This window comes from Natrix helvetica (assembly GCF_964273705.1).
Source record: "Natrix helvetica genome assembly, chromosome: 2".
Lineage (NCBI taxonomy): Eukaryota > Metazoa > Chordata > Lepidosauria > Squamata > Natricidae > Natrix > Natrix helvetica.
The window spans coordinates 296,599,272-296,618,577 of NC_138552.1; the positions used below are offsets into that span (position 1 = coordinate 296,599,272).

A 19,306-nucleotide genomic window follows, 5' to 3' on the forward strand; every position below is an offset into this window, starting at 1 on the left:
TTACCTGCGTGTCGCACGGCCCTGAGGCTTGAGTTCCTTAAACACAATTGTGTCTCACATCCCTGTAGACGACAAAGCAGGCTCTTGCATGGGTGAAACTTTGGTCCTGGGTTCAAGTCTCTGAGGTTGCTAAAAGCTTCAACCTTTCTTTTTATTGCTCCCACAGCACTGTTTGCACAATGGGATTGGTCCTGCCCCTCTGGAGCGATGCTCTCATCCATTTGGACGGCGATGGGTAAGTACTGGGTCTCACCTGAGCTTAGGAAACAACCTTCCCTTCCACCTGGCGCCCCACATTCTCTCCCTCAACAGCACTGGGTTAGTCTAGGGCGGTGTTTCTCAACTTTAGCCACTTTAAGAGGGGAGGACTTCCGCTCCCAGAATCCCCCAGCCAGCATGCTTTAAGAGGGGAGGGCTTCCACCCCCAGAATCCCCCAGCCAGCATGCTTTAAGAGGGGTGGGCTTCCCTTCCCAGAATCCCCCAGCCAGCCATGCTTTAAGAGGGGTGGACTTCCACTCCCAGAATCCCCCAGCCAGCCTGCTTTAAGAGGGGTGAACTTCCACTCCCAGAATCCCCCAGCCAGGATGCTTTAAGACGGGTGGGCTTCCACTCCCAGAATCCCCCAGCCAGGATGCTTTAAGAGAGGAGGACTTCCACTCCCAGAATCCCCCAGCCAGCCTGCTTTAAGAGGGGTGAACTTCCACTCCCAGAATCCCCCAGCCAGAATGCTTTAAGACGGGTGGGCTTCCACTCCCAGAATCCCCCAGCCAGGATGCTTTAAGAGAGGAGGACTTCCACTCCCAGAATCCCCCAGCCAGGATGCTTTAAGAGGGGTGGACTTCCACTCCCAGAATCCCCCAACCAGCATGCTTTAAGAGGGGTGGACTTCCACTCCCAGAATCCCCCAGCCAGCCTGCTTTAAGAGGGGTGGACTTCCACTCCCAGAATCCCCCAGCCAGCCTGCTTTAAGAGGGGTGGACTTCAACTCCCAGAATCCCCCAGCCAGCCATGCTTTACTCGGTGGCTGGAAATTGAGCATAGATGACTGATGCTGTATAGCATTTTTTTCTATCCACCATGCACAATTCTTAAACATTTTTTTTCAATCGTTTTATTAAACATTATTCTCTATGACTGACTGGGGGATTCTGGGAGTTGAAGTCCACCCATCTTAAGAGTTGACAGGTCTGAGAAACAACGTATTCCTGTGTCCAAAGAGATTCCGAACCCAGAAAATGAAGATTCCATTTGTCCGTAAATACCACATCTCAATTTATTGGCGCATTTGCAGGAAGGGAATGGGAAGGTTGAGTCCTCAAGCCCAAGGAATTGGTTGAGTTCCTTTCTTTTTTTAAAATAATAATAATAGTAATAATATATTTATTGAAAGTGTCCAGTAGTGGAAATTTTGAGTACCATATTTTTCGGAGTATAAGACACTCCGAAGTATAGATGCACCTAGCTTTTTGGGAAGAAAACAAAGGGAAAAAAATCTGCCTTTGCCTCCTTGCAGCAAACAACGTGTTTCAGTCTCAATTTCCGTACAGCCTGATTAGCACAAGCAGCTGATTGTCAGTTGGATCGGCCTCCCGATGATCAGCTGTTTCAGGCTGCAGGGATTGCCATAGCCTATTGGTACCCCCATCCACACCATTTTCTGCCTGTTCCAGAGAATGGGGCGCACATCTGAACCGACAATCAGCTGCTTGTGCTAAGCTATGCTGAATCTGAAACTGAAAGGGGCTGTTTTCTGTTTGCTGCAAGGAGGCAAATTGCTGGCAGGCAGAGACCAAAAGATGGGACCCAGCGGGTGGTTGGGGCTACATTCGGTGTAATCCAAATTTTCACCCTCTTTTAGGGAGGTGGGGAGTGTGTCTTATACGCCGAAAAGTACCACGTCTGGTTGGCCCTGCCCTCCCGCCCCCATCGTTCCCTGTCCTATATTGCTTTGTTTTTTTACCTCAGGTGATTCGCGTGGCAGAGTGGATTGTTGCGCCTCAGCTGAGGTAAAAAAATCAGCTCAGCTCACCAGCGCTAACACCAAAGGGGGGAGTCTTTGAGTGCTGCATGCGTGTGCAAAGTGCGCTCTCATAGAACCAATAGGAAAAGATTTGGAATCCCATCACTGGGAATGGACACCTTTGGGCCTTGGTTCTTCAGGCTGTGCCGGTCTCCCAAAAAATCAAGAAAGACATGTTGAGATTCTTCTAAATATTCTCCTTTTGTGTTCGCCACCTTAGGCCCGAAACCTTTGCCAAATTAAGACGGATTATTTGCGCCATAAAATGTAGATTCTGGGAACTGTTAAGGAGGTGCCGTCTTCACCCGCTTTCTCATACACAAACTCTCTAAACTGCTCCTCTGGAATGCAGCCCCTCCCACCTGGGAATCCAGACGGCAGTCCACCACAGGGGTGGGTGGGGAAAGAGCATAAACTTTCCCAACCTCCTTAACTTTTAAGCTCAATTGTTTGAACCGTCCAAGGAGAAATACTCTTAAAATGTGGAGGAGTTCAAAGGTTTCAGACCCCCTTCTCTTTCTACAGGGGCTTCAGCGTCTCCACCGACAATCGGATCCACATCTTCAAACCGGTGTCCGTGCAGGCCATGTGGTGAGTCCATTTCTCTGCCACTCTGCGCATGCGCACACTAGGAATAGGCTCCAGCTGTTTTTCTGCCTCACTGATGTCCGACTCTGTAGACAGCTGATAACTGTCGGACGGCCCTGGCCCCCTCTGAAGCAAACTCCTGGTCCCGACAAAAACCCCTTTTATTAATTCCCTGTGAATTCTGCTCCTTCACATCTAGCTTTCCAGGAAGGATTTACAGTCACAGACCTTCTCTGGCTTGGAGAGCTGCCAGGCCGAGAGCTGCAGAACTTGTCAAAGAGTCTTGGAGAGTCACAAACCAATTATACGAACTAATAGTCTCCTGCAAACTCCACTCCCCTTTCGCTCCCCTTTTATTTCCCCTGGGAGAGGCCATTCATCGTCCACCTGTGGCCTTTCTCCCAAGTCGATCCCTGTTCTTTAGCTGTTCCCTTCATCTGGCGACTCTGCGCATGCGCACACTGGGAACAGGCTCCAGCTGTTCTTCTGCCTCACTGATGTCCGACTCCGAAGGCAGCTGATAACTGTCGGATGGCCCTGGCCCTCTCTCTGCCTCCGACACAGAGCCCTCGTCCGAGCCTTCCCCGGACTCCATGATTGGCCCAGGTTCCTCCCCAACCTCCTCACTGTCCGAATCTGCTGCCAGCTATGATGGCCACTGGCCGACCACAACAGCTTTAACCGTCTCCTCCCCCCCCTTCTCCTTTTCCTGGACAGCCCCCCTCCCACCTTCAGAGAAAGCTTTACCCCAGTTGAGGTTACCTGCTATTTTTGTATTCCAAGAAAGCCAGCGGTGACCTTCATGGGAATAAAAGCGAGTGCAGCCAGCTTTCCTTTCCTTGGCATGGATTTATTTTGGAAGTTGGCAGTCAGGTGCGGCAGGAACCAAGTCCGTGCCAAGCGTTTAACATGGCTGTTGTGTTTATGTGAATGTTTTCATTGCATCCCCATCTCCCCCCCACCCACCCCCAATTGCCCTCTGCCTTTGCAGCAAAAGCAGCCTGGCATGGATGATGTTGCCTAGTTGGGTCATGAAATGTCTGCAAGAAAACAACTAAGCCCAGACGGCACCAAGGACCCCACAGTCCTCTTCCTCCTCCTCCCCCCCCCCTTCTAGCACTGAGGAAGCATTTGCAAGAAGAAAAGAACTTAAGCCCAGAGAGCACCAAGGACTTTGTCTTCCCCCTCCCCTGCTCCTCCTCCTCCACCGTCATCAGTATGAAAAATGGCCACTTTTGTCCTACACTCTACACACCCCACTCCCTCTAGCACTGAAGATGTTCCCTAGTTGGGTCATGAAACGTCTGCAAAGAAGCCACCAAGCTTAGAGAGCACCAAGGACCCCACAGTCCTCCTCCTCCTCCTTTCCACACACCCCACTCCCTTCTAACACTGATGTTGTTATCTAGTTGGGTTACGAAATGTCTGCAAGGAAACAACCCAGCTCAGAGAGCACATAGGGACCCCACAGTCTTCCTCCTCCTCTCCACAAACCCCTTTCCCTTCTAGCACTGATGATGTTCCCTAGTTGGGTCACGAAACGTCTACAAGGAAACCACCCCGCTCACAGAGCACCAAGGACGCCACAGTCCTCTTCCTCCTCCTCCTCCTCTCTGCAAACCCCCTCTCCCTTCTAGCACTGATGACATTACCTAGTTGGGTCATGAAACGTCTGCAAGAAAAGCACCCAGCTCACAGAGCACCAGACCCCATAGTCCTCCTCCTCCACCTCCTCCTCCTGCAGCCCCCCTTCTAGCACTGATGATGTTCCCTAGTTGGGTCATGAAACGTCTGCAAGGAACCCACCCAGCTCAGAGAGCACCAAGGACCCCACAGTCCTCCTCTTCCTCTTCCTCCTCCTCTCCCTCCTCCTCCTTCACTTCCTCCTCCTCCTCTCCACAAACCCCCCTCCCTCCTAGCACTGATGATGTTGTTCCCTAGTTGGGTCATGAAAGAAAACCGCCCAGCTCAGAGAGCCCCAAGGCCCCCCCAGTTCCTCCGTGAGCTACACATATTTTCCTTTCCTCAGCCATCTCCTCTTGCCTCTCTTCCTCCCACCCCAGGTCTGCCCTGCAGAGCCTGCACAAGGCCTGCGAAGTGGCCCGCATCCACAACTACTACCCCGGCAGCCTTTTCCTCACCTGGGTCAGCTACTACGAGAGCCACATCAACTCCGACCAGTCCTCGGTCAACGAGTGGAACGCCATGCAAGATGTCCAGTCCCACCGCCCAGATTCCCCGGCACTCTTTACGGACGTGTAAGTAGATCAGGGGGGGCTGCTAGGAAGGGGGGGGGAAATGATTTCACAGGTGGCCCTTGACCTCCGACCCCGATGGAGGCCAGCATTCCCGTTGCTAAGCGAGACAGTTGTTAAAAGAGAGTTCTGCCCCGTTTTACGACCTTTCTTGCCACAGTCGTTGCGTGAATCACTGCAACGGTTAAGCGAATCACACGGTCATTAAGTGAATCTGGCTCCCCCCCATGGACTTTGCGGGTCATAAGGTCACAAAAAGTGGATCACGTGACCTTGGGATCAAAGCAACGGTCGTAAATGCGAACCAGCTGCCAATAAATATGAACCCAATCCCAGATCTGGATTTTGATCATGTGACTGTGGGGGTGCTGCAATGGTCATAAGTGTGAAAAACGGTCATAAGTCCCTTTTCTCAGTGCTGTTGTAACTTCAAATGGTCACCAAATCAACTGTTGTAAGTCAAGAACTCTCAGTACAGGTGGTCCTCGACTTACGACCACAATTCTTCCCCAAACTTCCTCCTGCTAAGCAAGACAGTTGCTAAGTGAGTTTTGCCCCGTTTTACGACCTCTCTTGCCACCATCATTAAGTGAATCACTGCAGTTGGTCGCACGGTCGTTGAGCGAATCCGGCTTCCACCCCACCCCACCACAGTTGACTTTGCTCATCAGAAGGTCGCAAAAGGGGATCATGTACACTGCAGTCGTCATAAATACAAGTCAGTTGTCAAGCATCTGAATTTTGATCCCAACGGCTGTGTTTGCGGAAAACGAGATCCTAAGTCACTTTTTTTGTGCCCTTGTAACCTTGAACCTGTGGCGCGGTGGCTCAGGGGCTGAGACGCTGCGTTTGTCGATCAGAAAGGTCGGCAGTTCGGCGGTTCGAATCCCTAGCGCTGCGTAACAGAGTGAGCTCCCGTGACTTGTCCCAGCTTCTGCCAACCTAGGAGTTCTAAAGCACGTGAAAAATGCAAGTAGACAAATAGGAGCCACCTTTGGTGGGAAGGGAACAGCGTTCCGTGCGCCTTCGACGTTGAGTCCTGCCGGCCACATGACCACGGAGACGTCTTCGGACAGCGCTGGCTCTTCGGCTTTGAAACGGAGATGAGCAGCGCCCCCTAGAGTCAGGAACGACTAGCAGATATGCGCAAGGGGAACCTTTACCTTATATACGGGTAGTCCTCAACATACGACCACAATGGAGCCCAAATTTTCTCTTGCTAAGCGAGACAGTTGTCCAGTGAGTTTTTGCCCCACTGGATACCACCTTTCTTGCCACCGTTATTAAGTGAATCACTGCAATGATTGGTCAACTGGTTGTTAAGTGAATCTGACTTCCCCCACTGGTTCCCAAAGGGGATCACATGATCCCCAGGACATGACAACCGTCATAAATACGAATCAGAGGCCAAGCGTCTGGATTTTGTTCACGTGACGACAGGGACTCTGCAACGGTCGTAAGTGTGAAAAACGCTCAGTCCCGTTGTAACTTCAAATGGTCACTAAGCGAACAGTTGTAAGTCGAGGACTTCCTGTGAACCTGCGACTCCTGTAAAGCTGTTTTTCACAATCGCTGGCTTTGAAACGGAGATGAGCACCGCCCCCTAGAGCCGGGAACGACCAGCACCTACAGTATGTGCGAGGGGAACCGTTACCTTTAACTTTGAACGGTCACTAAGTGAGCTATTGTAAGTCGAGGGCTATCTGTACTTACGACCCAGATTTGAAGGTCCCAAAGGTGCTTTTTTTTTCAAGAGGCAGCTGGACTTTCTGTTTTTCCTTTGAAGACGTTTCCCTCCTCATCCCAGAAGCTTCTTCCGCTCTGACTGGATGGTGAGGAGTGGAAGGATTGATCCTCCTTGCAGACAGCTGGTCCTTGGCCTCCTTTTTAGAGGGTCCTTGAGGCCACCTGGAGGTTTCTCTGTCCTTGAGGCCACTCGTAAGTTGAGGACTACCTACAGCTCTTTATTGCGGTTCTCCTACAAACAGAAATTTCCCAGACTTGCATAACTCAACATCTCTCTCAAAGGAGGCAAAGGACCTGCAGCTGTCTGCAAGGAGGATCAACCCTTCCCTTCCCCTCCATCCACTCAGAGCTGAAGAAGCTTCTTGGATGGGAAGCGAAACGTCTTCAAAGGAAAAAAACAAGAAAAGTCCAGTGGCCTCCTGAAAAAAACCACCTTTTGGGACAACCACAATCTGGATGACGGACAATCTCCAAAGACATTTGCAACGGATGGTTGCAACTCACAGACGGCCTTGTACAAACATCAGCCGAAGGGACCCCTGGGGTCTTCCAGAAAGCCCCCCCAGCCCAAAGCATCTACACCCCCCCCCTTTTGGCCGAGCTCGCCTGCCCCTTCCTGGCTCTCTGGACATTTATGGCACCGGCCGGGCTCCCTTTGAAGTCGTCCGGCAGCCTTCATCCCCTTGGGGCTATTTTTAAAGCCGGCGATAAAGCCAGAGAGGCGGCCGGAATGCACGGGGTCATTTCTTGGTGCCATATAAGGAATCCTGGAAGGCTCACACCTCTCCAGGAACGGTAAAGGATGCGGGAAGGAGGCCGGAGCTACCAAGTGGTCAGAGGCCCTTATCGGTGCAGGACCAAGAGGCCACGAAACTGACCCTGTGGTTATTCCAGGGATGCCGTCCATCGCCTTCCTAAATGTCCACCCTCTGACCTTGAACCCAGAGGAGAAATGACCGGTGGATTCATTGACTTGTTCCTTCGGGTTACGGGTGGTCCTCGCCTTACAACCGCAAAGGAGACCCTAAATTTCTGGGGCTAAGCCAGGCGGGTGTTAAAGTTTGAGTTGGCCCCGTTTTAAAGACCTTCCTTACCACTGCGGTTTAACTGAACCGCTGCAGTCGTTAAGTTAGTGGCACGGTTGTTAAATGAATCACTGCAGTTCGTCACTTGGTCGTTAAGCGAATCTGGCTTCCCCCGTAGACGTCACTTGTCGGAAGGTCGCAAAATGGGATCACGTGACCCTCCCCGGAACATTGCGACCGTCATAAATATGAGTTATTTGTCAAGTGTTGGAATTTTACTCATGGGGGATGCCTCAACGGTCATCAATGTGAGAAACTTAAGTCATGCTTTTTTCAGTGCCGTTGCCATTTTGGTCACTAAATGAACCGTTGTAAGTTGAGGACTGCTGTATGCGGCTTCCACGCTCAACCAAGGGATTCTAGGTATAGCTTACACTTCTAAAATGATAAAAACCATTTAAAGAACCATCAAAACAATAAAAGCGTCCATAAAATAAATTAATACGGGACGCGGTGGCTCAGTGGCTAAGACGCTGAGCTTGTCAATCAGAAAGGTCGGCAGTTCAGTGGTTCGAATCCCTAGCGCCACATAACGGAGTGAGCTCCCGTGACTTGTCCCAGCTTCTGCCAACCTAGAAGTTTGAAAGCATGTGAAAAATGCAAGTAGAAAAATAGGAACCACCTTTGGTGGGAAGGGAACAGCGCTCCATGCGCCTTCGGTGTTGAGTCATGACGGCCACATGACCCCGGAGACGTCTTCGGACAGCGCTGGCTCTTCGGCTTTGAAACAGAGATGAGCACCGCCCCCTAGAGTCAGGAACGACTAGCACAGATGTGCAAGGGGAACTTTTACCTTCAAATAAATTAAGTTGAACGTATAGATGCCGACCACGGATGCGCCAGAGGAAAAGGGAGCCGGGAAAGGAAGATGTTATGGGGTGCTGTCAGATTCTGCGCCCCTTTCAACCCCGGGGCCCTTCCTTGCCCGCGTCCATGTCCTCCTCCTGATTTCTCCCTTGTGGCTTCCCTCTTTTCAGCCCCACGGAGCGCGAGCGGACGGAGCGCTTGATCAAGACCAAGCTCCGAGAGATTATGATGCAGAAGGATCTGGAGAACATCACGTCCAAGGAGGTGAGTGGGGTGGGAAGGAGACCTTTGGGGATCAGGGCTTCTCTGCCAGCCGTTGCCACGGGGCAAGACTCAACAGATGGAAAGTAGCCCAAGAGAGAGACAACCTGAAAATATAAGGAGGACCATTGACTCCATGGAAGGGGTTTTCTCCAGATGTTCACCGGAGGTTTTCAAGAAGAGACTGGACAACCATTTGGCCTAGGTCAGGGGTGGGCAACCTTTTTTTTCAACTGAGCCAAATCTCGCCAAAACCACGATTGAAATTCATTTTGAGAGCCACATTTTTAAAACCGAAAATACATAGGATGGTACACTGTTTTTAGTTTCAATAAACTCTGGCATTTGAAGCACGCAAGTCTTAAAGCTGTCAAGTTACAAGATCCTTGCATCCCTAACCCTTTAGGAAAAAAACCCCAAGGGGTCTTCAAACCTGACAGCTTTAAGACTTGTGGACTTCAACTCCCATAATTCCTCCTCCAGTCATGTTGGCTCAGGAACTCTGGCATTGAAGCATGCAAGTCTTAAAGCTGTCAAGTTACAAGATCCTTGCATCCCTAACCCTTTAGGAAAAAAACCCCAAGGGGTCTTCAAACCTGACAGCTTTAAGACTTGTGGACTTCAACTCCCATAATTCCTCCTCCAGTCATGTTGGCTCAGGAACTCTGGCATTGAAGCATGCAAGTCTTAAAGCTGTCAAGTTACAAGATCCTTGCATCCCTAACCCTTTAGGAAAAAAACCCCAAGGGGTCTTCAAACCTGACAGCTTTAAGACTTGTGGACTTCAACTCCCATAATTCCTCCTCCAGTCATGTTGGCTCAGGAACTCTGGCATTGAAGCATGCAAGTCTTAAAGCTGTCAAGTTACAAGATCCTTGCACCCCTAATCCCTTAGGAAAAAAACCCCAAGGGGTCTTCAAACCTGACAGCTTGAAGACTTGTGGACTTCAACTCCCAGAATTCTGAGAATTGAAGTCCACCAAGGGCATCAATCATATTAGCCCAGGGATCTGCAAAATTGGCTCTTAAGACTGGTGGACTTCAACTCCCAGAATTCTGAGAATTGAAGTCCACCAGTCTTAAAACAGCCAACTTTGCAGACCTCTGTGTTAGCCCAAAGCCTGGCGCTGGGCGGGCCTTGCCCCCTATTGGTGGAGCCCCAAGAAGCAAGGAGGGAGAAAAAGAGATGGAGGCCAAGGAGCTTCTCCCCCCCCCCCCCCCCGCAAAAATCTTATCAGGGAGCCGGCGGGCAGTAGCAAATTAACCGATCACGCGGCGTGATTGGCTAATTTGCTACTGCCCGCCCGGCTCCCCGGTTAGATTTTTGCTGGGAGGAGGCGGGGGGGGAAGCTCCTTAGCCTCTGTTTCTTTTTCTGCCTCCTCGCTTCTCGTCCCCGCCTGACTTCAGGATCCTCCCTAATCATTGTGGGTCGAAAAGAAAAAAGGGAAAGGGGCGTTTGTTTTGAAGTGCCCGAGAGGAGGGAGGGGAGCGGGCGTCCGGCACACAGAAGAGCCGCATTAAAATGTGTAAAGAGCCGCATGTGGCTCCCGAGCCGCGGCTTGCCGACCACTGGCCTAGGTGGTCTTCAGGTTGTCAGAAATCCTTAAAGCACACACCGATAACTGATTCAGCAGGGTTCATTAAGAAGAGACTGGACAACCGTTTCTCTGAAATTGTCTTGGGTCTCCTGCTTGAGCAGGGGGCTGGACTAGAAGACCTCCAAGGTTCCTCCCAACTCTGTTAATCTGTGCCCGTAACTCAAGGACTAACTGTATTTTATTTAAAATTATTTTGTCTGTTTTATTTAAAATATTTCATTTTTAAATTACTTGTTTATTTATTTATTTTTTGCAAAAATGTTTTGGGAAGGCCGAGTCCTCTTCCCTTACAGCCGCCTCAATTTAGAACTGAAGAGAAACTTCCTGACAGAACAATTAATCAGTGGAACGACTAGCAGATATGTGCAAGGGGAACCTTTACCTTATATACGGGTAGTCCTCAACATACGACCACAATGGAGCCCAAATTTTCTCTTGCTAAGCGAGACAGTTGTCCAGTGAGTTTTTGCCCCACTGGATACCACCTTTCCTGCCTAGGCAGGGGGTTGGACTAGAAGACCTCTAAGGTCCCTTCCCCTCCAAAGTCCCCAACTCTGTTATTCTGTTAGTGACAGAACATGGCAGCAATCTTCCAATATCTCAGGGGTTGCTGCAAAGAAGAGGGAGTCAGTGAGAACAATTAATCAGTGGAGCAGAAGTTGCCTCCAGAAGTTGTGAATGCCCCAACACTGGAAGTCTTTAAGAAGATGTTGGATGGCCATTTGTCTGAAATGGTATAGGGGGTTGGACTAGAAGACCTCCAAGGTCCCTTCCAACTCTTCTATTCTATTATCTCTCACTCTTTCCCACCCCAGATCCGAACAGAGCTGGAAATGCAGATGGCGTGCAACCTGCGCGAATTTAAGGAATTCATTGACAACGAGATGATCGTCATTCTGGGCCAGATGGACAGCCCCACACAGATCTTCGACCACGTCTTTCTGGTGAGGCTTTCCTGCCACAGGACAGAGAAGTTCTCCTCGCTCAGGCTTCGGTTTTTCAGTCTCGCACAAATGTACCCCTCACTTCCAGTCCACTAGTGAAACCGCTTCCAAAGTTGGAGTAAATTCCCCCAAATTGATTCATGGGTTGCAATCCTGCATGCAGTGGGGTAGAACGGACAGGTCAGTTTTGGAAGAATTGTACAACTTAGATCAGGGGTGTCCACTTGAAGATCTGTGGACTTCCACTCCCAGAATCCCCCAGCCAGCATGCTTTAAGAGGGGAGGTCTTCCACTCCCAGAATCCCCCAGTCAGAATGCTTTAAGAGGGAAGGACTTCCACTCCCAGAATTCCCCAGCCGGCATGCTTTAAGAGGGGAGGACTTCCACTCCCAGAATCCCCCAGCCAGCATGCTTTAAGAGGGGTGGGCTTCCACTCCCAGAATTCCCCAGTCAGAATGCTTTAAGAGGGGTGGGCTTCCACTCCCAGAATTCCCCAGTCAGAATGCTTTAAGAGGGGAGGACTTCCACTCCCAGAATCCCCCAGCCAGCATGCTTTAAGAGGGGAGGTCTTCCATTCCCAGAATTCCCCAGTCAGAATGCTTTAAGAGGGATGGGCTTCCACTCCCAGAATTCCCCAGCCAGCCTGCTTTAAGAGGGGAGGTCTTCCACTCCCAGAATTCCCCAGTCAGAATGCTTTAAGAGGGGAGGACTTCCACTCCCAGAATCCCCCAGTCAGCCATGCTTTAAGAGGGGTGGGCTTCCACTCCCAGAATCCCCCAGCCAGCATACCAATCTCTGTAAACCTCAGGGACTTTAAAACTTGTGGACTACAACTCCCAGAATTCCTTGCGGGAGGGATTCTGGGAGTTAAAGTCCACTCCTTTCCAAACTGCTTAAGTTGAGAATCTCTGGGTAACTTTGCACAGTATCTTAGACCAGGGGTGTCCAAACTTGGGAACTTTTAAGACTTGTGGACTTCAACTCCCAGAATTCCCCAGCCAGCTCTGCTGGCTGGGGAATTCTGGGAGTTGAAGTCCACAAGTCTTAAAAGTTCCCAAGTTTGGACACCCCTGTCTTAGACCAATCGGGAGACAACAACGCTCAAAGAATTCTTAGCCAGCAGTTTCGAATATTTCTGTCACCTGATCTCGCCATGTTTGGCATTTTTTAATTACGACTCTTATTCCTCGCGTGAGCAGCTACGCTCTCGGCTGACGTGAGAACTCTTGTGTTTTGCTTTCTCGCCCGCTTTGTGCAGGGTTCGGAGTGGAACGCCTCCAACTTGGAAGACTTGCAAACCAGAGGGTGAGTTGTAGGGTTGGGATTCAACAATGTTAGACATCGGTTCTCTGCCCAGTTGCTGTGTGGGTGTGGCCATGATGGGCATTTTTGCCTATTTCTGAACTTCCGGGAGGCCCGTTTTTCCCCCTCCCAGGGACTCCGTGCGGGCCCTGCTCTTACCTGGCATGCAAAACGGGCCGCGTGGAGACTCCTGGGAGGGGAGGGGGGAGGGGTGGGCGCGGCCAGCCAGTCCTTGCAAGTACCAATTCGGCGAACCAGATGTAAAATTAGCATCTGAACCGCCTGAATCCCGCCCCTGGTGAGTCGGCCGTGAAAATTGTCCTCGCAACAACACAAGTGTCGGTCTTTTGCATGCCCCTGTGCCTTTCCTTCTCTCTGCCCCTCGGACCCCCTCCCTATTTTGAACAGCAAGAAGCTGCCACCAACTCCTGAAGCTTTTTTTTGCTATATTTATCCATATATTTGCGCAGAGACCAAGATAAGAGACGGGGGCTTATCTTATCCTTGACTGTTGCCAAACTCCCTGCAGGGAAATAGTTCGCAGGCTGAAAAAAACGAGGTTAAGCCAAACGGGGGAAGTGTGATGAGCTCCCGAGGACATTTGCCATATCTTCAGGGAGGGGTGGCACAGATACTTTCACACATGCACCTCTCTTGGAGGCCCTTTGTCCTCATCCCTCCCTGTAGCAAAGGGAGAGTAACTGCACCCAAGGCCAGAAGGGTGGGGTTTCTGTTTATTTTGTTATTTGCTTGCTTATTTATGTGTTTGTTTGTTTACTTTGGAGTATGAGGCCTAATAATATTTCTCTTTGTCTGAAGTGGTTTCCTGCCTTAAGCAGGGGGTTGGACTAGAAGACCTCCATGGTCCCTTCCAACCTTGTTATTCTATTCTATTCTATTTCTGTTGTATTCTATTCCTATTCTATTTCTGTTCAATTCTATATCTATTCTATTTCTATTTCTATGCTATTTCTGTTCTATTCTATTTCTATTCTATTTATGTTCTATTTCTATTCTTTTCTATTTCTATTCTATTTCTATTCCATTCTATTCTATTTCTATGCTATTTCTATGCTATTTCTGTTCTATTCTATATCTATTCTATGTCTATTTCTATTCTATTTCTATTTCTATTCTATTTCTATTCTATTCTATTTCTATGCTATTTCTGTTCTATATCTATTCTATGTCTATTTCTATTCTATTTCTATTTCTATTCTATTTCTATTCCGTTCTATTCTATTTCTATTTCTATTCTATTCTTTTCTATTTCTTTTCTATTCTATTCCTATTCTATTCCTATTCTATTTCTGTTCAATTCTATATCCTATTTCTATTTCTATGCTATTTCTGTTCTATTCTATTTCTATTCTATTTATGTTCTATTTCTACTCTTTTCTATTTCTATTTTATTTCTATTCTATTTCTATGCTATTTCTGTTCTATTCTATATCTATTCTATGTCTATTTCTATTATATTTCTATTTCTATTCTATTTCTATTCTATTCTATTTCTATGCTATTTCTGTTCTATTCTATATCTATTCTATGTGTATTTCTATTCCATTTCTATGTCTATTTCTATTCCGTTCTATTCTATTTCTATGCTATTTCTGTTCTATTCTATATCTATTCTATGTCTATTTCTATTATATTTCTATTTCTATTCTATTTCTATTCTATTCTATTTCTATGCTATTTCTGTTCTATTCTATATCTATTCTATGTGTATTTCTATTCCATTTCTATGTCTATTTCTATTCCGTTCTATTCTATTTCTATTTCTATTCTATTCTTTTCTATTTCTTTTCTATTCTATTCCTATTCTATTCCTATTCTATTTCTGTTCAATTCTATATCCTATTTCTATTTCTATGCTATTTCTGTTCTATTCTATTTCTATTCTATTTATGTTCTATTTCTATTCTATTTCTATTTCTATTTTATTTCTATTCTATTTCTATGCTATTTCTGTTCTATTCTATATCTATTCTATGTCTATTTCTATTCTATTTCTATTTCTATTCTATTCTATTTCTATGCTATTTCTGTTCTATTCTATATCTATTCTATGTGTATTTCTATTCCATTTCTATGTCTATTTCTATTCCGTTCTATTCTATTTCTATTTCTATTCTATTCTTTTCTATTTCTTTTCTATTCTATTCCTATTCTATTCCTATTCTATTTCTGTTCAATTCTATATCCTATTTCTATTTCTATGCTATTTCTGTTCTATTCTATTTCTATTCTATTTATGTTCTATTTCTACTCTTTTCTATTTCTATTTTATTTCTATGCTATTTCTATGCTATTTCTGTTCTATTCTATATCTATTCTATGTCTATTTCTATTCTATTTCTATTTCTATTTCTATTTTATTTCTATTCTATTTCTATGCTATTTCTGTTCTATTCTATATCTATTCTATGTCTATTTCTATTCTATTTCTATTTCTATTTTATTTCTATTCTATTTCTATGCTATTTCTGTTCTATTCTATATCTATTCTATGTCTATTTCTATTCTATTTCTATTTCTGTTCTATTTCTATTCTATTCTATTTCTATGCTATTTCTGTTCTATTCTATATCTATTCTATGTCTATTTCTATTATATTTCTATTTCTATTCTATTTCTATTCTATTCTATTTCTATGCTATTTCTGTTCTATTCTATATCTATTCTATGTGTATTTCTATTCCATTTCTATGTCTATTTCTATTCCGTTCTATTCTATTTCTATGCTATTTCTGTTCTATTCTATATCTATTCTATGTCTATTTCTATTATATTTCTATTTCTATTCTATTTCTATTCTATTCTATTTCTATGCTATTTCTGTTCTATTCTATATCTATTCTATGTGTATTTCTATTCCATTTCTATGTCTATTTCTATTCCGTTCTATTCTATTTCTATTTCTATTCTTTTCTATTTCTTTTCTATTCTATTCCTATTCTATTCCTATTCTATTTCTGTTCAATTCTATATCCTATTTCTATTTCTATGCTATTTCTGTTCTATTCTATTTCTATTCTATTTATGTTCTATTTCTACTCTTTTCTATTTCTATTTTATTTCTATGCTATTTCTATGCTATTTCTGTTCTATTCTATATCTATTCTATGTCTATTTCTATTCTATTTCTATTTCTATTTCTATTTTATTTCTATTCTATTTCTATGCTATTTCTGTTCTATTCTATATCTATTCTATGTCTATTTCTATTCTATTTCTATTTCTATTCTATTTCTATTCTATTCTATTTCTATGCTATTTCTGTTCTATTCTATATCTATTCTATGTGTATTTCTATTCCATTTCTATGTCTATTTCTATTCCGTTCTATTCTATTTCTATGCTATTTCTGTTCTATTCTATATCTATTCTATGTCTTTCTATTATATTTCTATTTCTATTCTATTTCTATTCTATTCTATTTCTATGCTATTTCTGTTCTATTCTATTTCTATTCTATTTATGTTCTATTTCTACTCTTTTCTATTTCTATTTTATTTCTATGCTATTTCTATGCTATTTCTGTTCTATTCTATATCTATTCTATGTCTATTTCTATTCTATTTCTATTTCTATTTCTATTTTATTTCTATTCTATTTCTATGCTATTTCTGTTCTATTCTATATCTATTCTATGTCTATTTCTATTCTATTTCTATTTCTATTTTATTTCTATTCTATTTCTATGCTATTTCTGTTCTATTCTATATCTATTCTATGTCTATTTCTATTCTATTTCTATTTCTGTTCTATTTCTATTCTATTCTATTTCTATGCTATTTCTGTTCTATTCTATATCTATTCTATGTCTATTTCTATTATATTTCTATTTCTATTCTATTTCTATTCTATTCTATTTCTATGCTATTTCTGTTCTATTCTATATCTATTCTATGTGTATTTCTATTCCATTTCTATGTCTATTTCTATTCCGTTCTATTCTATTTCTATGCTATTTCTGTTCTATTCTATATCTATTCTATGTCTATTTCTATTATATTTCTATTTCTATTCTATTTCTATTCTATTCTATTTCTATGCTATTTCTGTTCTATTCTATATCTATTCTATGTGTATTTCTATTCCATTTCTATGTCTATTTCTATTCCGTTCTATTCTATTTCTATTTCTATTCTTTTCTATTTCTTTTCTATTCTATTCCTATTCTATTCCTATTCTATTTCTGTTCAATTCTATATCCTATTTCTATTTCTATGCTATTTCTGTTCTATTCTATTTCTATTCTATTTATGTTCTATTTCTACTCTTTTCTATTTCTATTTTATTTCTATGCTATTTCTATGCTATTTCTGTTCTATTCTATATCTATTCTATGTCTATTTCTATTCTATTTCTATTTCTATTCTATTTCTATTCTATTCTATTTCTATGCTATTTCTGTTCTATTCTATATCTATTCTATGTGTATTTCTATTCCATTTCTATGTCTATTTCTATTCCGTTCTATTCTATTTCTATGCTATTTCTGTTCTATTCTATATCTATTCTATGTCTTTCTATTATATTTCTATTTCTATTCTATTTCTATTCTATTCTATTTCTATGCTATTTCTGTTCTATTCTATTTCTATTCTATTTATGTTCTATTTCTACTCTTTTCTATTTCTATTTTATTTCTATGCTATTTCTATGCTATTTCTGTTCTATTCTATATCTATTCTATGTCTATTTCTATTCTATTTCTATTTCTATTTCTATTTTATTTCTATTCTATTTCTATGCTATTTCTGTTCTATTCTATATCTATTCTATGTCTATTTCTATTCTATTTCTATTTCTATTTCTATTTTATTTCTATTCTATTTCTATGCTATTTCTGTTCTATTCTATATCTATTCTATGTCTATTTCTATTCTATTTCTATTTCTGTTCTATTCTATTTCTTTGCTATTTCTGTTCTATTCTATATCTATTCTATGTCTATTTCTATTCCGTTCTATTCTATTTCTATTCTATTGTATTCTATTCTATTCTGAACTATATCCTCTTCTTTGTATAAACAATAAAGGCAAGATACAAACAAAGAAACAAGCAATGCAACCGCTCCCATTTCCCTGCAGGGTGCGGTATATTCTGAATGTCACTCGTGAGATTGATAATTTCTTCCCGGGAGTTTTCGAATACCACAATATCCGAGTTTACGACGAAGAGGCGACGGATTTGCTGGCTTACTGGAACGACACCTACAAGTTCATCTCCAAAGCAAAGTGAGTCCCTTCTGCTGGCCTCCTTTTGGGCCTGCGATTCATTCGGCCTCTCGCGATTGCTTTCAATTTATTGGGCAGTGTAGAATCATTCAAGAGCCGGGGCGGAGCGACTCCCAGAATTCCTGGCTGGGGAATTCTGGGAGTTGAAGTCCACAAGTCTTAAAGTTACCAAGGTTGGAGACCCCTGATTTAAACCACAGCAAAATGGCTGGATTAAATCAGCATGAACTGTGATTAGAAGCAGGAGGAGGGAATTCCATCTGGTTAGGGGAATGAAGACTTAGGGCCCCAAGACTTGGGGTGCTGTGTTTGGGAAACACAGCTCTGACACAGACTCCGGTATGTGTAAGTTGGTAGATTTCAGTCCTGCCTTTCTGCCTATGAGATCAAAATGGCAAGATAGATGGATAGAGGCAGAGAGGCAAATGAAAGAGAGAGGTAATGGAGAGACAGACACAGACAGACAGATAGATAGATATACATGGACAGACAGACAAACCCAGATAGACAGAGAAAGATAGATGAGAGAGAGAGAGAGATTGCAAATAGACAGATGGACAGATGGATAGATATAGACAGACGGACAGACAGATAGATGAGAAAGAAAAAGATTGCAGATAGACAGACAGACTGGATGGATGGATGGATGGAATATATAGATATATATTGGATGGGTGGGTGGGTGGATGGATGGAGATATAGACAGAGGGACAGATGGATGATAGAGATTGCAGACAGGCAGGCAGACTGGATGGATGGATGGATGGATGGATGGATGGATGGATGGAATAGATAGATGTAGGATGGGTGGATGGATGAAGATATAGAGGGACAGGCAGATGAAAGAGAGAGATTGCAGATAGACAAATAGATAAACAGGCAGACTGGATGGATGCAGTAGAGATATAGATATAGGGAGGGAGGGATGGATGGATGGAAGGATATAGACAGGGACGGACAGACAGATGAAAGAGAGAGATTGCAGAAAGATGGATGGAAGGACGGATAGATAGATATAGACAGATGGACAGATAGATGAGAAAGAGAGTGCAAATAGACACAAACATACAGACAGACTGGAAAGATGGATGGATGGATGGATGGAATATATACAGTAGATAGATATAGGATGGGTGGTTGGATGGATAGATAACCGAGAGAGATTGCAGACAGACAGATAGAGGGATGGATGGATGGAGATATAGACAGAGGGACAGACAGACAGATGAAGGAGTGAGATTGCAGATAGATACTATAAATAGAGAGACAGATGATAGATAATAGTAAACAAATTATAGATAGCTGATAGATAAAAGATAAATAAATAGATGACAGAGAGAGAGAGTGAGAGATGGATGGATGGATGGATGGATAGTAGGTAGGTAGGTAGATGATAGATAGATAGATGATAGATAGACAGACAGACAGACAGACAGACAGACAGTTAGT

The 19,306-nt window shown here is 43.9% G+C and overlaps 1 protein-coding gene across 4 annotated transcripts in view; it reads left to right on the forward strand.

Moving 5' to 3' along the window:
- SSH2 (slingshot protein phosphatase 2) overlaps positions 1-19,306 on the forward strand; it is a 141,933-nt gene that overhangs the window by 109,942 nt on the left and 12,685 nt on the right. For all 4 annotated transcript variants that reach the window (XM_081945386.1, XM_081945388.1, XM_081945385.1 and 1 more), the window contains 7 exons: positions 167-235; positions 2,547-2,612; positions 4,673-4,867; positions 8,673-8,766; positions 11,178-11,306; positions 12,565-12,611; positions 17,711-17,857. In XM_081945386.1, coding sequence (XP_081801512.1) covers positions 167-235; positions 2,547-2,612; positions 4,673-4,867; positions 8,673-8,766; positions 11,178-11,306; positions 12,565-12,611; positions 17,711-17,857 — 747 coding nt within the window. The remainder of the gene's footprint in view (positions 1-166; positions 236-2,546; positions 2,613-4,672; positions 4,868-8,672; positions 8,767-11,177; positions 11,307-12,564; positions 12,612-17,710; positions 17,858-19,306) is intronic.